The sequence below is a fragment of the Apis dorsata genome, unplaced genomic scaffold (assembly GCF_000469605.1).
Source record: "Apis dorsata unplaced genomic scaffold, Apis dorsata 1.3 scaffold_295, whole genome shotgun sequence".
Taxonomy (NCBI): Eukaryota; Metazoa; Arthropoda; class Insecta; order Hymenoptera; family Apidae; genus Apis; species Apis dorsata.
Window position 1 is genome coordinate 1740071 of NW_006263570.1, and position 18605 is coordinate 1758675.

General features: G+C 28.4%; 1 protein-coding gene across 13 annotated transcripts in view; it reads right to left on the bottom strand.

Annotated features, from left to right (window-relative positions):
• LOC102674491 (neurexin-1) overlaps positions 1-18605 on the bottom strand; it is a 425676-nt gene that overhangs the window by 179153 nt on the left and 227918 nt on the right. For all 13 annotated transcript variants that reach the window (XM_031511258.1, XM_031511256.1, XM_031511254.1 and 10 more), the window contains 2 exons: positions 18310-18468; positions 12076-12228 (listed from right to left, as the gene is read on the bottom strand). In XM_031511258.1, the coding sequence (XP_031367118.1) occupies positions 12076-12228; positions 18310-18468 (312 nt within the window). The remainder of the gene's footprint in view (positions 1-12075; positions 12229-18309; positions 18469-18605) is intronic.

An 18605-nucleotide genomic window follows, 5' to 3' on the forward strand; every position in this document is an offset into this window, starting at 1 on the left:
ATTTCTTCTCTTGTTCAATTTATTCCACGTTATTTCTCGTTCGAAGAAACAATTGTAACAATCGTTACGTCGAAATATAAATATTAAGAGATTAAATACAGATATTTATGTATTTTAATAAGGAATAAATAGTTATCGGATATATTTTAAAATGATTATTTTGTTATCCGTCAGTCTAGCTTGAAATTGAACTAATACGATTTTAAAAATTGATAATTTTTATTTTATAAAAATTGAGGATTTATATAGAGCTCGTACGAAGAATTTTATTATACGGTTATATTCCTTAAAAATTGTAATCGTACCACAAAAGGATTAAGATATTTAGATTAGTTCACATATGACGTAACATATTTATAAATAAAATAAACGTCAGATATAATAAAATCATGTGTCATTTTGTGTTACCTGGAAAGAATAAATATAAATTTATGTCAATCATTAAAATATTATAAAAATAGATCACGTGCATAGATATTTTTGCCGATACAAATAATAATAAAACATATTCTCATTCATTAATCTTAAAAAAGAAAAAAAAAAGGAAAAAGATACAACTTTGAATCCCTATATTTTGTAATAATTCGAAACCGTAAAGCTTTCAAAATCGCCTATCGATCAACCACCTAAAGTATATATGCCGCCATTTTGTCATCGTGTCACCAGCCTGTTATGGCGATTGTCATTCCACTCACAATCTTTCATAGAGCCACGAAAGGGCTCGTTCGAAAGGTTGGAACGTCGTCAAGTTTCATCAGAGCGTCCTTTATTTATGGCGTGATGGAGGCCATAAAAGCGTCCTGGCCGGCCGGAAGTATGATTCAATTACCAAAATGTCAGGCAGCCGGGCCTGAAAATACGGCGTTTACGTTGCCGTTCAATTCGGTGGCCGAAACTCGGTTTATAGATATTTTATGAGCCGTGCCAGGGATGCCGTGCGTTTTCATTGCCGCGTACATCACAGAGCCGGAATTACGTCGATCGTAGGAATTTCCATGGCCGGGGATCGCTCGGAATTCGTTCCAATCCCTGACAATTTTTTCACGGGAAAAGATTGTCGTAACGTGACAAAAATTTGCTCGCATTCACGCTCCTGTCGATCGTTCCTCGTGTGTCATACCGAAGTGTGGAATTATGTCGTGTTCAAATTTCTTTACTTTACTTTATCCGAGGAAAGAAAAAATGGCGATAAGAAAATGATGAACGAGTCGCATGTGAAGAAAATATTGGTAGAAATCGATCGAAATTGTTTTATAATTTATCACATATTTACAGTGATTCGTATTTTTGAATTCAAATTTCCCGCCTTATTTTCGAGAGAAAAATCGCGATAAAAAAATATCCGTTATATACCTGAACAAAAATCGATAAAAATTGTTTTACATCTTTGTAATTTGTATATATTTTTACAGTGATTTAAAATATTTTGTAATTCATATTCATAATTCTTTCCATAGTAATTATGCAATTTTAATTTGTTTTTTAATTGAGAATTAAAATGAAAATTGAAAATTGAAATTGAAATTTTTATACATCAACAACATGTTTATACAACGTCGATTGTTAATGTCATTTGTTAAAAAAATTGGAATTAAAATCAAAATTAAATTTTGTAATTCTACATACGGAATATATTTATATTTATTGACTTCTCAAATAGTTTTCATTAGGACATTTTGCCAGTACGTTAATTTATAATTAATTATCATAAAACATTTGTGAAGTTTAATGAGAAAATATATTAGTAAACATTTATAAAGTCATAATTTCATCTCTTATACAAAATTCATTTCGATTTTTCACAAAAAACTTAGATATTTCATCTTTTACTATGTCTTAAATTTAATATCTTAAATTCCATGGAAGAAAATGTAAAAAAAAAAAAAATTGGATATTTTAAAAATAAGGATAAGGATTCATCCAATTTAATATTTCAACAATTTCCTCTTTTAAAGCTAAATGAAATTTTAACTAGCGAAAATTTCTCTCTCAAATTATCAATTTAGAAAGAGTCTAATGAGAATCTGCGTCCCTATGACGCGGAGGAATAAACCTATTCCCATTTTTTCCCTTAAATCTCAAGAGTCGGGAACCTTCTCTGGAACACGAGATTACGAATCCAGCACTTTTACCCAGACTTCCTAATTGAAACAAAAATCGATCGATGGTACTTAAATCGAATCGCTCCTCCGCCAAATCCGAAAAAGCGGCGATGAGATGTGGAGGCGAACACGAACGAGGAGGGGGATGCGTTTTAATTATCGGTAACTACTGGCTGGGTCTGATCAGAGACAAAGAACGATGGAAACAAAGGGAAGAACGAGAAAAACTGTTCGAGTTCCCTGGGTGGACGAAGCCCAGGAAAAATTTACGACTCTTAAGACGAGTTCTTCTCTCTTGTAAGCCACGGTTTCGATTACCTTAATATTCCTCCTTTTGTGAGATATTAGGTAACCAAGAAACTTTTATCATCATTGTGGCAAATAAAGAGTTCGAGAAATATAGAGAAGAAATTTTAATTCGTTAAAATAAATATTTTTACTTAATATTCTTAATTAATGTATAAATAATTTAATCTAATTGAGGAATAGATTTCTTTTAAATGTCACAATTTCAGAAACGAAGTGAAAATGTGTTTTTCAATACTATGATAAAATAAATTAGTATGTAAATGCTATAATAAATAATTGTGTACAAATATATTTTACCATACATATATTTCATTTCATATTTTTCTATCATTAAAGGAATGATAGAATATTCTTGATTATTTGATATTTTTAAAATTTTCATTTCAAAGAAAATAAGTGAAATTTAAAAGATTGATAGATACATTCAAATATTTTTTCAATCGTTTTAAATATTTTAGGTAGTATTAACTTGTACGTTTGGAAAACTTCATCAAACTAACACGCAATTAAGTTGTTGCACAGTTGAATAACGTGATTTCGTGTTAAATAAAAAAAGAGAATTAGAAAAATTTTCTTTTACGCATGCAATGTATTTAAATATTTTATTTGTTTAATTTCACAGGGATAAAAAGGTAAATGAGTTATTGCGAAATTTTAAACACGAAAAAATAAAAATAAAAATTGATATTATTTAATATCTTATATTTTTATTATGAAAAGTTTTCCTCAATATTCATGAATTTCTATTTATTTATGAAAAGAATCTGAATTTTTTTTATATTCTAATATCTATTTAAATTGAAAGAAGGAATCGTGATTAATATTTCCATATTTTATTGAAATTCCTTAACGACTGAATGGAAATTCCTTAAACTCTATCGTAAATTAAGTTTGGCAAACGGATCGAATTAACTTTATAATTCATGAGAAAATTTTTCACAGCTTTGAAAGTTATTTGAACACGGTTTTAGTGGCGTCTCTAGTTTAATTATGAAACTCATAAATTTCCATCACTTATCAAGCTCGTGAATATAATCATCTTATGTATTTAAATATGTTACGTTATTATTACTTTTTTAATTAAAAAATCATCACAAGATTAAAAAGTAAAAAATTGATAAAATTAAGAATATATAAATATATTGTAAAAATAAATATATCTTCTGTAAAGAACTTATTATTTCACGTACAAAATACATTTTAAATAAGTCTCTCTAAGTTTCTTTAATTTAACTAAAATTAAATAAACATTCATAATATTATGATTTTTAAAAAGAGGAACCAGATGGCGTTGATGGCGCGTAACGTTCGACGAATTCCTATCGCAAATTCGCAAAACAAGCCCGGCTAAATGACAAACGCTAATGCGAAACGATGCCTCAATTAAACGGCTCTATGCAAATCGCATTTTCCTAGTGAACGGCCCTCGCGTGTCCCACGTGCGCTTATGCACGTATGTGGCCCACGAACAACCGATGAATCTCGCGTGAACTCCCATCGACCAACAAATGGATATGCAGATTTCCTCGATTAATCGAATGATCATTTTTTCCCGCCTCGAAATTTGTGTGTCCCTAGAAAATACGCATACGATCCTGCGGGAATATTAATCATTCTTTTGTTTCACATTGTCTGAAATTTGACCATAATTGCAAATTGAATTGTTGGCTTATAAAATTTTTGATTTCGTATTAATCAATCATTCTCAATTTATTTTGTAGACTAATATTTTTAAGCGTATAATTAAGTGTTTTGAGGTTAGGAAATATTTGAGATTACATATGTTTATTTGGAATAGTTTTGTCGAATTTAAATTTGATTTTGAAATTTTAACTTTCTAAATTATAAATTATAAATTGAGGTTAGAAAATGTATATTTAGAATAATTGAGTATATTGTTGGAAGGTTTAGGTTAAATTAAAATTTAAAATGTATAATCTATATGAAAACAATGCTTTCAATAGGAAAATAATTGAAGTTGAACATATTTGTAGAATAATTGTGACATACTTTTTAATTATATTCTTCGTGAATTATAAGTTTTCGTAATATTTCTGAGAATAGAAATAATATACTGAGCATCTTTTAATTTCTCGAATTTCATATATTCATAGAGTATATCGCGTAAAATATGCAAGTTATGCAAAATGGAAATCTTGTACTTACATAAGTTTAACTTAAGAGACTGGCAATTCCAGAATTTTGATCAAACATTTGACACTTTCGAGGAATTAATATGCATCTACCAAAAGTGAGAAATTTTAATTTGAATTTCAATTGAATTTCTTTATTTAAATCTTTTATTTTTTGTAAACCAAAAAAATAATGAATAAAATAACAGAGTTGTCTAATTAATACAATATATGAATAAAGTATGAATATGGAAATTTTATAACTGACACTTTTATATAAAACAAAAATTTTTTCAAATATTTTCCAAATATATTCACTGCAATATTTTTAGATTTGATATTTAATTAGAATCTACGATAATTTAATTTTTTTTGTACAACACGATAAAAAATTGTAAAATTTCGTAATTAAAATTTTTAATAGCCCGCACTATTTGACATAAATCTTTCAAACGTAAATCGTGGTGAAAAGACTATCATTTATTAGAAAATCCGGAACAATACGTCCTCTCAAAAATCCTCTCTTAACCATTCCTTTGTCTAGCATTCCAACTTCTTACTGCTCATAAATCTTTGCCATCGTCTTTCCTACAATATCATACCATCTAAGAATATTACGTCAAATGAAATTTTAGATATAAATATCTCTTCTTAGCAACTAAATTCTATATTCGAATCTAATCAATTTTCAAATTTAGATTCATTTAATGAAAGATATAACACGTATGAAACTTCGATGAATTGTGTATGAATTGTGTAATACAACTAAATACCTGGAAAGCGTATATTTAATCAAAACTTAACTGTTTTACTAAAACTCAAATAAGCTGAATTTAATAACGAGTAATTCTCAGAAATTCCACTTATCAAGTAAAGTTATTTTACGTTGTATGGATTTACTGTTGCGTAGTTGCGTCAAAAATGCAACTTATTAAAAATTAATAATAATATTATTAAAAATTGTTTTAAGAAAACTTCATGAGTTTCTATTCTTTCATTTTTCAATATTTCTTTTATTTTTATGAAATTTATATGAAATTACATTTTATAAAATCATGTGATATTTCAATATTAGAAATGGAATTTTATTTTTTTATGAGATATTAAGATAAATAATTTCGATATATAAAAATATTGGTTATTCGTTAAATTATAAGCAATTTAAGTTTTTCACTCTATCTATATATGAAAATACACATATGAAAAATACGACAAAGATTGCGAATACACAATATTTATAAAAAATAATTAACGAAAATGTATAATCATAAATTATCAATGATAGAAATTATTATTTGTTATTGCCGAATTTTGAAATATATGTGATATTTTCGTAGTGAATAACGATTTTTCGATTTCGCTTCCATTGGGCGCATAGTCTTTCAATTGGATAGCAATGGTGGATGACCACGTCGCGTCGTTTCCTCTTCATTCGTGGATTTTCATTCTGTCGGTTTCAATTTCGATATTGGGGAATGTCGGATTGGTTTTACGAACGATCCACGTAATCCTTTAAAACCTTTCGATTGTTACACGCCATTAGTACCTATCTAATTTATTTAATTCCTTTTTGAGCAAGAGAGTAAAATTTATCGCTCGATTATTTTATCTTCAACGAATCGTTTTAACATTATTAAATTTGTAATTATAAATTTATATTGACTTTGCATTAATCATTCATGAAACTTTTATGAAAAAATTTTTAATTTTATGAATAAATTATTCTATTCTATTTCTTTAAAATGATTCCAATTCAAATTATTTAATTATTATAAAATTATTATAGATTCTAAGAAAATTTCTTTGTTCACTTTTTCAATGTCATTTATGAAATTAATTTAAAGATAAATTACGACATAAATGAATTCAAATAACTTGAATAAATTAATGATGTGGATGAGCCTTAAAAAAGAAAACCTAAGTTTAGAATATTAAACAAAAATGTATAGCTATTCAAGATTTTGATGTGACTTTAGACATGATCGAATATAACTTAAGAATCGTGTAATTTGTCTCAAAATTTAAAAATAAAAAAACGAATACTATAAAAGAATATTTAATAAGAATCTCTAAAAACAAAAAAAACTTTAAAAAAATCACAATTAAATAAACAATTTTAATTTGCATGACTTTCAAAGAATATAATCCATTACATTTTAAATTTTAACTATTTGCATTAATATTTCGTTCTAGCATCTTTGTTTTATAATTAAAGGCTAAATTTGAAATAATTTTACTTAATTTAACACTATTGTATGCATACTCATTTACATTTTATAATGCTTTTTATAGAACAATATCTTTTAAAGATCTACAATCTAATAATGACATCTAATATCATTTAATTTATAAAATTTCTAAATTAATACTCTTTTTCCAACATAAAAGGTTAATTATTAACAACTATATATTCCACAAATTTAACAAATGATTCTTTATCTCCTTACTTTCCTATAATAAAAAAAAACAACAAAACTTTCTTGGCCACTCAATAAAATAATATTAGAACTAAAATGATAATTAGAAATAGGCTTTTATACGTCAATCGATGCGCCCTCGCGTTGGCACGAATAACTAACTTCACCATGTTTCTTTATAATCCTTTAACTTTCGTATTCTATCCTACGAGCATTAAACTTGCCATATAAAATATTTAAATTATTTCAACTGTTAAACGAATAATCAACAATTCCTATATCTCACGTTACAACGAAAAAGAAAAGAAACGAGGAAGAAATCGAAATCAACCAGTCAAATCCACATCCGACGTTGTCGAATTCAATCTCGATCTCATCGTGTGACGGATTCCGCTTGTATCTACCGTCAGCGTGAACACGAGAGACGTATGATCCGCTTAGGGAGATGACACCGCATTTTCATGTCTCGCAGGATTCGCGCGCGATTTCTATGCGAGCAACGCGCACGTGCATACTGGCATCCACCCACTACCGGATGCGCTGGACTTTTCCCACTTTCCCGGATGTATCTAGGCCACCGCGAAATTGAATTTGTGCGCCCAAACCCTCGGATAATTTTTTTTTCTTTTTGGCTTATGCGCATGAAAGGATCGCGACGGATAATGAGAATAGGAATCTTGTAGGCGATGTTGTGGAAGATAGGAGCAATTTGTTTGGTTATCCGTGATTAAATTCTTGGGGAGAAATATATTATAAATTTAAATTGGAATTTGGGATTTGGTGACATTGTTATAATTCGATATATGTTGGATATATAGTTTCTATGAAAGGTTTGCGTGAATGAGAAAATTTTGTGGATTTTGTCGAAGTTTGATCGAGGTTTATCGTTAGTTGTTTATTATTATTTAAATTTGTAATTTGATCAAATTTAATGGTAATTGTGATATCGATACAGAGGAACTTCATACTTGGATTGATTAAAATTAATTAAGTTTTGTTTGTATTCGTATATTATAATTAGGATTAATTCATGGAAACGAATAATTAGATATTAACAGTCAATAATTGTATGAATGAGTTATATAATAATTAATATATTTAATTCAACAATAATTGGATAATTAATATTTTATCATCATTATTTTGTAAAGCTTTTTTAATTTACAATTGTTTCTTTTTATGTTATTATAAAGAAATATTTCTTCTTTCTTATTACTTTATATTAACATATATTAAAATTAATCTATAAATAAACAAATAAATAAATGAACAAGAAAAATAAATCTTTAAAAATCTGTATCATGTTTTATGAAATTAAAAAATTTTATAATAAAATAATATAAGCTATTTAAAGTGAAGTGAAAAGTGAAGTGTTGCAAGCTTTTGCCCAAAAATGAACTTCCTTCTTCAATGTCATCATTCATCAAATCCTTTCTTAAGTATTTTACCAAAAATCCCAAATGCACTCTCAACAAATTAGTTTTACCACTAACCTTTCTATCCCTAAAAATAGCAACTAATTCATCTTACTTATAAACCGTATCTTGAAACTCTTTTGCCATTTCAAAAAGCATTGCATTATATAAAAAGAATTATATTATATTATTTTATATTAGCAAAAAGATTTTAAATTTTTTCATCTCCTGTCGAAACACGTTCGAACACCATCAATTTATCGTGTCATTTAACCATCGATAGATACCAATCAATTATCCATGATCACCATGATCAACCACGAACGATCATTCGTAAACAAATGCCACAAGAGGAATACGAAATGTACTCAGAAAGCTTAGAATCTGTTTAGGCTATTCTAGTTCGTTGCACGACCTCGTTTTCATCCCCTTTCATCGGCCACCTTCACGATAAATGGGGTAACAAGGATTTGCAATGGTAACGACGACGTTTCGCGGCTCTTAAAAAGCGCCACTACGTGACTCTCGCCCTCAGAGTCTCTCAAACTTTTTTCATCGAAATTCTATAAAGCCCCACCAAAGATTTCCCCTTTCCCCCCTTTTTAACGATCCTTCGTTACTCGACCTTGTTTCCTTTGTTTCCGCTCCCTGACCGTGTTTAGCTGAGCGTGATTCATCATTATGATGGTAATTGGTTGGATTTCAAGTTTTCGAGTCTTTTAAGCCGTGATTGAGTTCGGTTTGAAATGGAAGAGGGATTGAATAGATTTGTTCGTTCTTCGAACGGATTGTTGAATTTTTCGAATGGAATATGAAAATTTGTATATTGGCGAATTATTCATAATCAGTGGTATCAAAATTTGATTGATATTTTTTTTATTTTGAAACATATGTGTTGAAGTCTTTAATTTTCTTGAGTATAATAGTAATTATTCAATATTCGAAGATTATATATGAGAAACTTGATAAGTTCATTTTTGATGTTTAAATTAATTTTTGTTTCTTATTGTTATTATTATTGTTTTATGATATTTAATTACTAAAAATTAAAAGAAATAATTGATATGTTTTTATAATTATTTTAAATATGCAATGATACATCAGAATTTTTTATCAAAGATCTTTTAGAATTCCTTACTTGATTTAAAACTGAAATTTATACGAATAGAAATCTATAAATTCAGCTTTATCATTGCTTTTCAATTAGAAAATTAGAAACCAACTTATTTATTGTATTAAGACTCTCAGTTATGATCTTCATTTTATACTTTTTCAAACTTTAATGTAACAAATAATTAATTCAAATTCTATAATTTTAAAACATATATAAAATTCTCTCAACTTTTTTAATTCTTACACATTCGATACTAGAATAAAATCGCCAATTTATTAATTTATTTGAAAAATAATCAACATCAAATATTTTCCAATTATCGAACACACCAAATCCAGATATTGCTACCCCACAACGATCATAGCTTACGTTCAAACGATATTCAAATAAAATAATAGCAATATTTGAAACTTCGAAACAGTGAAGCTGATATCGAATATCATTGCAAGTCATACGAAGCGAATTTAATAGCTAACGAGGGTAATAATCGTGCAATCCCCGTGAAAAACGTTTGAGAAACACTGGGACCAGAGAATAGGTCCGACCGCCATGAAACGACAATCATACGTAGAGTCATGAGCACCGTTTGCAGAGGTGCTAAAGGCAAAATGGCGTTTCAACTGCTTTCCCGTCTTTGCCATTCGAACCACGATTCAGGTTCCGTTTAAATTTCCGCACTGGTAACGCGTCATTCGATAAGACCACCCGTTACAATCCACCTTTTCTTCGAGTATACGACTTTTATATTTTCCTATGCAACTGTAAAACTTTCACGAATTGTTTTCGAAGCCGTTTCCCTTGTCCATTTCTTTAAGATATTTTAATGGTTTCCTCTAGATTGATATTCGAAGAAATTTATTTCTATTTTTATTTATTATTATTCGTTATAATTATTTTTAGATTGGGTAATAAAATTATAATTGATTTCCTGTCCCTGTTAATTTTTAACTCTTTGAATTTGAGGCAATATCTGTAACATGGAAAAATGTGAATTAACAAGGAAAAACAAGAGTATTTTTAACCTGAGAAATTGAAATGATTGCAATTTATTTGAACAAATTGTAGAAATGAATTTTCAAAGAAATTAAAAAAAAGAATTACTTATATTATTGATCTAATTAAGTTAAGTTAAATAGTTAATTTAACTTTATTTGTCTTTATTAAATTGTAACATGTATATAAGATATATGCATATAAAATCTGTTATGAGAATAATTTTTTTTATCATATATTGTATTTATGATATATTTTAAAATCTCATGAATTTTGAAAATACATTTTCTACATTCTTTTTAATTAAAAAGTAATATTTTTTATAAATTAAAATTGAACTAATACAATAACTACGACAGATTTTCCAGTTAAAAAAATTGATTTTATAATTTATCACGTATTCACGTCAAAGATATAAATTGGTTTTTGATTAATTCCAACGTTACTCAGATTTTTGCACAAAAATTGAAAAACTAAGTGAAAATAAATATTTTATGCATTAAAAATTGTCAGATTAATTTATTATTGACAATTGACGAAAATATTTTTGATTCATAAATTGAATTACTTTTTAAATAAGTAAATATAACATGAGGAAAACATTGAGAAATTATTAATACATTATATATCACTCCAGAAATTGATGACTTTGTTCTTAAAATTCATTCATTCTTTTGAATTAAAAAGAAATAAAAAGTTGAAAATTTTTAATTTATTGTTCTAATTTAACAGTTAGCTAGCACAATAAAGAAAAAACTAATGTTACGATTTAAAATTGAAAACGTGACAGGAATACAAGTGAAACAACATGAATATATTGACTAGAGTGATCCATCGTATAAAGGAAACCGATTCTGTTTACGTGTGGCGTACACTGATTTAGAAATGTAAATAGATTTAAACGAGATTTGCGACGTGGTAAATATACAGTTTGACTCACCTCTTTTTTCAATTCATCACATTAACTAATATTTGGATAATCAATCTTTTCATATCCAATCAATATTCCATTATGTTTATAAACTTGTGTACTTTGATCTTCATTATCCAAATGTATATATAGATATATATGCTCTAAATTCTATTCACAATTTAATACTTTTAACTATCAAATTAATAATATTTTAAATTTTAAAAAACGAAATCATTGAATCAAATCTCCTTTTTTCTTCTAATATCCAACAATATCCAATACTAAGAATAATTTTTATTAATTTTCCTACTACTTTTCTTAATATTCAAAAAATATTGCAAAAATTAACATTCAAAACTAATTTTATAATCGAACATATTAAAAAAAAAACTTGCAAAAAATAGTTACTAGAATCTCTATTTTAATAAAAGTTATTAAATTTTAATTGATAAATTAATTCAGAAGTAAAAACGATTGTACCAGAGAATAGTCGATAGCCTCAAGCACAAAGAGTTAAAATACACGAGGGATTATATTCGTTCGTTGACACCGTCAAAGGGGCTAATTTCCTCCCTTAACCGTTACCCCTTTCCATTCAAACAGACGTCCAAGCTTATCGAGAATTGTTCGAGGGAATTTCATATTTTTCATAATGGAATAATACAAGAGGGAATACTCACGAGATGAGAGTCCCTCGTGGTGAAGGTGATTGGATCCGAGGATCTCGGCTCCCGACAGTGGAAATCCATTTTGCCCCAGGCGGCAGCACCGGCGGCTCCACTCCTGGCCGCCTCGATCAACTCCATTTTCACCCCCTCCGCGACGAATTCGACCTGGAAAAAAAAAGGGTGGAAAAACATTTTCATTACATCGGCTATCTCGATCGTGGCCGGATGCGGTGTAACCGGATTTTAATATCGCGATGCAAACCCTTCGGGGAACAAAGCGTGAATTTGGAAAACTCCACTGTTCGCCCATTATCGATCACGAGATGAGAGGTGTACGTAAAGTAATGTTTGCAGAGAAGTGATTGATATTAAAATACAGGAGAAAATGATTTTATTATAGATTCTCGTTATTTTTTTTGCCAGTGAAGTGAATTTCTATTGACCGATGAATTTTGGAAATTTTGCTTCAAAGGATTGTCGATCTTGGTGAGAAGTGTATGCGTGTTCAAAGAGGTGATTGATTATTATGATTGATCGATGATCATTCTGAAAATGTTTTACATATTTATATATATCATTGTATTATTATTAATTATATATTATGTATTATTATATTATTATTCTTAGACTGTTTCAATTTACATTTTACGATATTTCATTTAAATTTAATATTTCACAAAAGACATTAAATCAAAAAATACACCATAAAGGATCCACACCATAATATTTGAACATTCCTCCAGCCATCGAATATCGTTGAAAAATCGAATAAAATAAAATTCTAACGAAAAACGATAACCGTGAAAGTAATAAAGATACCATCGAAAATTGACATAACAATAAGTGCACGAACAAAATCCAACCTATATTTTTGTTCCTCTATGAATCGCCCGACAAATGAAACAAGGCTAATTGAAAGATAAATCCAGTTGTGAGATTATTAACGTACGCATTAACATAGTAATTACATATTAGCTACGATTTATATCTTTTATCGATTTTGGATGATCGAGATTTACCATCCACCAGGGAGAGAAACGTTATTTATCAGGATGGTTAAAACCGCAGAGAATAGTTAAAATTCGGTCGTTTTTCACGTGGATTTTTCATCTTTTTCCATCTTTTTCCATCCTTATAAACGTAATGTTTTAAATTAATTAAACGATTGAGCTTATTGGATTTTGGATTTAATTTTTTCATAAAAACATCGATTGAACAGCATTGAGAGGAATAATTATTTTGTAAAATAACAAATGTGTTGGTTATATCGATTTATTAAATGATTTGATAAATGTTTTTTTAAAAAATTAACATTTGCGTGAAATCACTGAGTAAAATCTTAATAAAATTTTGAATTATATAATTTTAATAATGTATAAATATAATAAATTATTGATGTCGACTTTGGAACATGAGAATTTAATAATTAATATTTTTTTTTGTTTTATAGCTATTTAATTATTTAAATTAGGATAAATTAGAATAAATTTTGAAAATAACATATATAGCAATGAATTTAGAAATGGAATTTTTTTTCCTCGTCAAAAGTTCTGTCATTGCAAGAGAAATCATTATTATAATTTGAATGATGCAAATGACGAAGAATATATTCAATGAACCGATCACTATCGTCTATAAGCTTTGATTATAAAATTATTAACGATGTTCCAATAGAGAATAACGAAACAAGTTTTTGAATTTTAGTTTTTGATACGAGAAACAAATTAATTTGAAATTACTTTGGAAATCACAAAATTTATAGATTCACATAAACTTTGCAAATTACCGATTCTTCACACAGAAAAGTAATAAATTATGATAAGGAAACAAATCGTGATTCACGCTTAAGTAATTTTAGATAGCGCAAGTTTTTCATTGATTCGAAAGATTTTCGTGAATATAAGAAAATTTATTTGATCAATTTATGGAAAAAAATTGTATGAAATTACGTTATTCATTTTATTTTCAAATACAATTTCATTATATAAACTTTAAAAAGAAATAAAAGTTCTTGTTCGTAAGGAGAAAATACTTATTCAAATATTTATAGATATACCAAATATAAGTAAAATTAACTCTTCAATGGCGTATTCGAACAATTATATTTATTATTTTAACATTTTATTAAATATATAGTTTAATTCACGAATCGAGTGTATTTAAAATTTCGTTTTTGAAAAAAATTTAAATGATCTCGTTACACAATCTATACAACTCTCATTCAATATTTTCCATTCCATCTTTACATTGTAAAAGTTTATCTCACATTATTTGCACACGAGAAATATCGTCCTCTCGAGACCAGTCTCGAGCTGGACTTGTAAACAGTCCCGTACAAATACCCATCTAATTTTCCGGAAGCGCGAGGCTTCGCCGATTCTTCGACCGTTCCTAGCCAAAGTATCGATCGTTCTCTCGTATTCCTATCATTAAACAAACAATACTATCCACGGGGAGAACGATATGGGTTGGATATTTCCCCTGAGGATCGACTCCACCTGGTCAAAAATCCAGGGACGTACGCGTAAAATGAACCCTCCTCGCCATTGTTCGAAACAGGAAATGTTGGATTTTCTTTGAGCGGTCCTGTATCGAACAGACTCTTTATTTCAGTTTTTCTATAGAAAAAGGAAAAAGATGGAGACGTATGCTGGTCGCCGTATAAATTTCCTTGACAAATGCATGCGCGTTTTAATATTTCACATTTTAGTATTTCTTTTTTTTTCTTTCTTTCTTTCTTTCTTTCTTTCTTTCTTTCTTTTCTTTCTCTCGTGACATTTTTCGTTATCCCTGTTATTTGTGAATTCATGCGGACGGATATTCGAAACGGACACATGTCCATTTTAGAGAGGGATTTGTATAGATTTAGAAAGTAATCGAAATGTTAATTTTTATTGGATTTGGATGAAAATAAAAATTCTGATTCTTGCGTGAAAAATATTTGGAATTTTAATTCTTATAGATATTTATATTTATTTTGAGAATAATCAACATTCTTGAAAATTATCTTTAATTTTTAGAAAAAATTGTTAGCAGACAAGATTCAGAATATATATTGAAAATAAATATATAATAAAATATAAATATATAATAAATAAAAATAGCCTTTAACTTTTTTCTAATAAATTTAATATAGAATTTTTTTTATAAATAATATTCATTAATTCAATAATTATAGTAACGAATTATTATCAGTAATGTATTAATTAATCTATTGAAATAATTAAAAATTTCAAAAAATCGTTTATTTTTCGAATAAGATTATGATCAATTTATTTAAATATAAATATCTATATTTTCATTTTACTTATTATTTCATTCGAATTAATCGAATCATCTGTTCATCTTCTATTCATTATCTTTATTCCAAATAAGAAATATTCAATTTCGCATTTTATTCGTTTCAAAATATTCTATAATCACTTTTTTATTCTATCTGATAATACGATTCTTAAATGAACGCACGTTATTCTACAAGCAAGAAAGCTAAATTCCTTTTACAATTTTAACAAAGACGTTGATAAATAAATTTTCTCACGGTGGTATCGCGAGATCCCAGCACTTCCGGGTCGGACGTATAATTATTCCATTCCCATAATTATTTCCGACGAGACTCACGGTGAGTAATTGGCGTAGGAGGAAGCCTGTGGCGATTTCTATTTGCATAGCACGCCAACGCTTCGTGCAACGTTCGAGGCTACTTAAAGGACAATATCCAGTGAACGATGACGGTAGTTAACCTTTCCGACTTTTTCACTGTTCCGTTTCTTACATCTAGTTTATCGTTTCGTATGCTTCTTTATTAGACTCCACCATTGGCTCACTTTTTCGCGAAAAACTTTTCGAATCGTCATGAATATTTTATTCGCGTCGCAATTTCAACTTGGATATATTTTTATTTTTAATAATAGAAAAAAAACTAGACACGAGCTGAAATGAATGTTCTTCTCTTAAGTGAATTAGAATAATGATTGAAATTTCTTTGTTTGAATATTAGACTACGAATCGAACATAACCTATAAAATTTTCATGTCTCTCTGTTTGAGGTTAGGAAAATAGTGCGTACGATTTTAATCTTATTTCAGTTTTATTAGATTGTAATGATCTAGCAGTTTTAGTAGAATTTTCAGTAAAATTTTATTTCATGTTTTAATGATAATTTATAATTAATATTTGTTTTATGTATATTATATTTAAATCTCGATCTATGTAGTTTTATAATAGTTTTAATTTATTATGTTTAATTTTTTACAAAATTAAAATTAAATATAAATGATTATATAAATATTATAAGACAGATTGATTATAATTGAGCATCTGTAATAGGATTCTAATAGTCTGACTAGTGAAAAAAGTTGTTTACAATCAGACACAGTGAAACGAATAGAATAAACCAGACACAGTAGACCAATAGAAAAGATTGATCGTTTATGTTTAAAGATATGATAGCTATTATGTTCTAAGAATATAATAATGCAATAATCTATTTTCTTCTTGGACAAATTAATCACCTTTGTTTTTTAATTATCCTCTTTGTTTTATATCATGAAAAAACATGGAAAAATAATTTCTTTATTCCATTAAAACGGAAACCATGAAGCCGAGATGGTTATGTCCCGTTTATGTCGGATATTTGGCTCCAATCGGACAATGCTAGTGTGCGGTTTTATCTTTTAATGAAACGAAAAGTCGTAGAGCAAAACGACGACTGACAGACGTGGCCAACGAATTAAAAATGCAGACTCGTGGTCGCAATCGGTGCGCCAATCGGGAAGTTTCCGTTAATTCTTGGGGATTAATTTGTTTCATCGTGACAGATATCAAAAGGAATTCAAGAAAACAAAATATTTAATTTTTTTTAAATGAATGGTAAATAAACAAAGATAAGAAATAAGATAAAATTTTAATTACGATATATGTGTGTATTTCTTTTGCATAATTTAGTTACTTGAATTTAGTTGAAAAGGATAATTATTTTATAAATTTGTTACAAAAATTGATCGATTTAAAACTCCATTTTGACATTATTGAGTTTGACATTATGAAAGTTTTGAAATATTAACTTTATCTTTGTAATTTTATAGTTGAAATAAAATTTCTAGTTGAATCATTATAAGATTGGAATACATATATATGTAATTATAACTAATTCCAGAAAGATTGGAAGTAAAATTAAACTTCATTGATTTACTTAACAAACTTCTTTAATTTAAGAAACTCATTTACTTGAATTCGAAGTTTTGCCATCCAAAAATCTACATTTTATCTTTAAGAGTCGGAGACACTAAGATATTAATTATTCGAATAAAACTTTTATCATTTAACTTCATTGATCCTTTCTAAGAATCATGTCCTTTTGTAGTTCGACATTTTGTTCTTACTGGTTATCAATTATCCAATTACAATCACAATTATAGTAATCGATCGAAAATTGAAAAGAAAAGAACTAATCTTACAGTCTGTTATTAAAATTTTTAATACGATTTAATGATTAACAAAAGAAAAGTTTTTTATAGGATGATTTACATTTTCTAAGCAACAAAAGTATCATTATAAATAATGTTAACAAAAATATGGGATGGAAATATTCGTATTATACGAGAATTGTTTAAGTTTAAATCGTATTTTCAGAGATTGTGTTATAAGAAGAGTATATATAAATTATATACAATCGAAGAAATGTGATTGAGGACATGCAGATATTCAACGTCGCTTATCTACCGATGATTTGATTGTTTACAAATTGATAAGAAAGAAATTTTTTTTTGATTAAGCTTTTGATTATGAAACACAAGTAGACTCTTAGATCTTTGTATTGTTATAAAGATGTAATATCTTATTCCCCTTAAATCATTTATTTATTTACAATTACCGATTTAACCTTTCAATAATATTTAATATAACAGAGACAATCTAAGAGATACAGTTATCAGCGAGAAAAAATTCTCTCATGTTCCACTTCATCAAACACTTTCAAACATTTAGGAAACAATAGAAGCCAAAAGAAATGTCTTATTTCATCTAATATAAACTTGAACTTAACCTACAATTTAATAAATAACCCTCAACTTCTAGAATCCTCAAACGTTCAACAAACCATCACCATCATATTTAAAAAAGGAAAAAGAGACACGCCAAATTGAACAAACCAACGCTTCCACCTCTCCCTCTCTCTGTAGGCCATTAGACTAGCTAAATAAATCGCGAGAGGTAAAGTGGATCACGGTGGAATGGAACCTCGCTTACCTTCCTCAGGCATCCGTTGAAGTTGTTGATCCCCTTGGCGCCCTGGAGGGATCTCGCGTCGGCGCCTCCGCCCACCAGCAGTCGATCGCTCGCCAAATGTGTGAACGAGCCCGCAGTGTGGCCGTGCTCCGCGTAAATCCCATCGACGATGGCGGACAGCTGCAACAAGCAACGGAGCCAAAGTTCGTCAGGAGTTTCTGGAAAGTTGCGCTGTGTGTCGAAAGCTTAAAAGGCTTCCTCTCTCACTCTCTCTCTCTCTCTCTCTCTCTCTCTCTCTCTCTCTCTCTCTCTTTCTC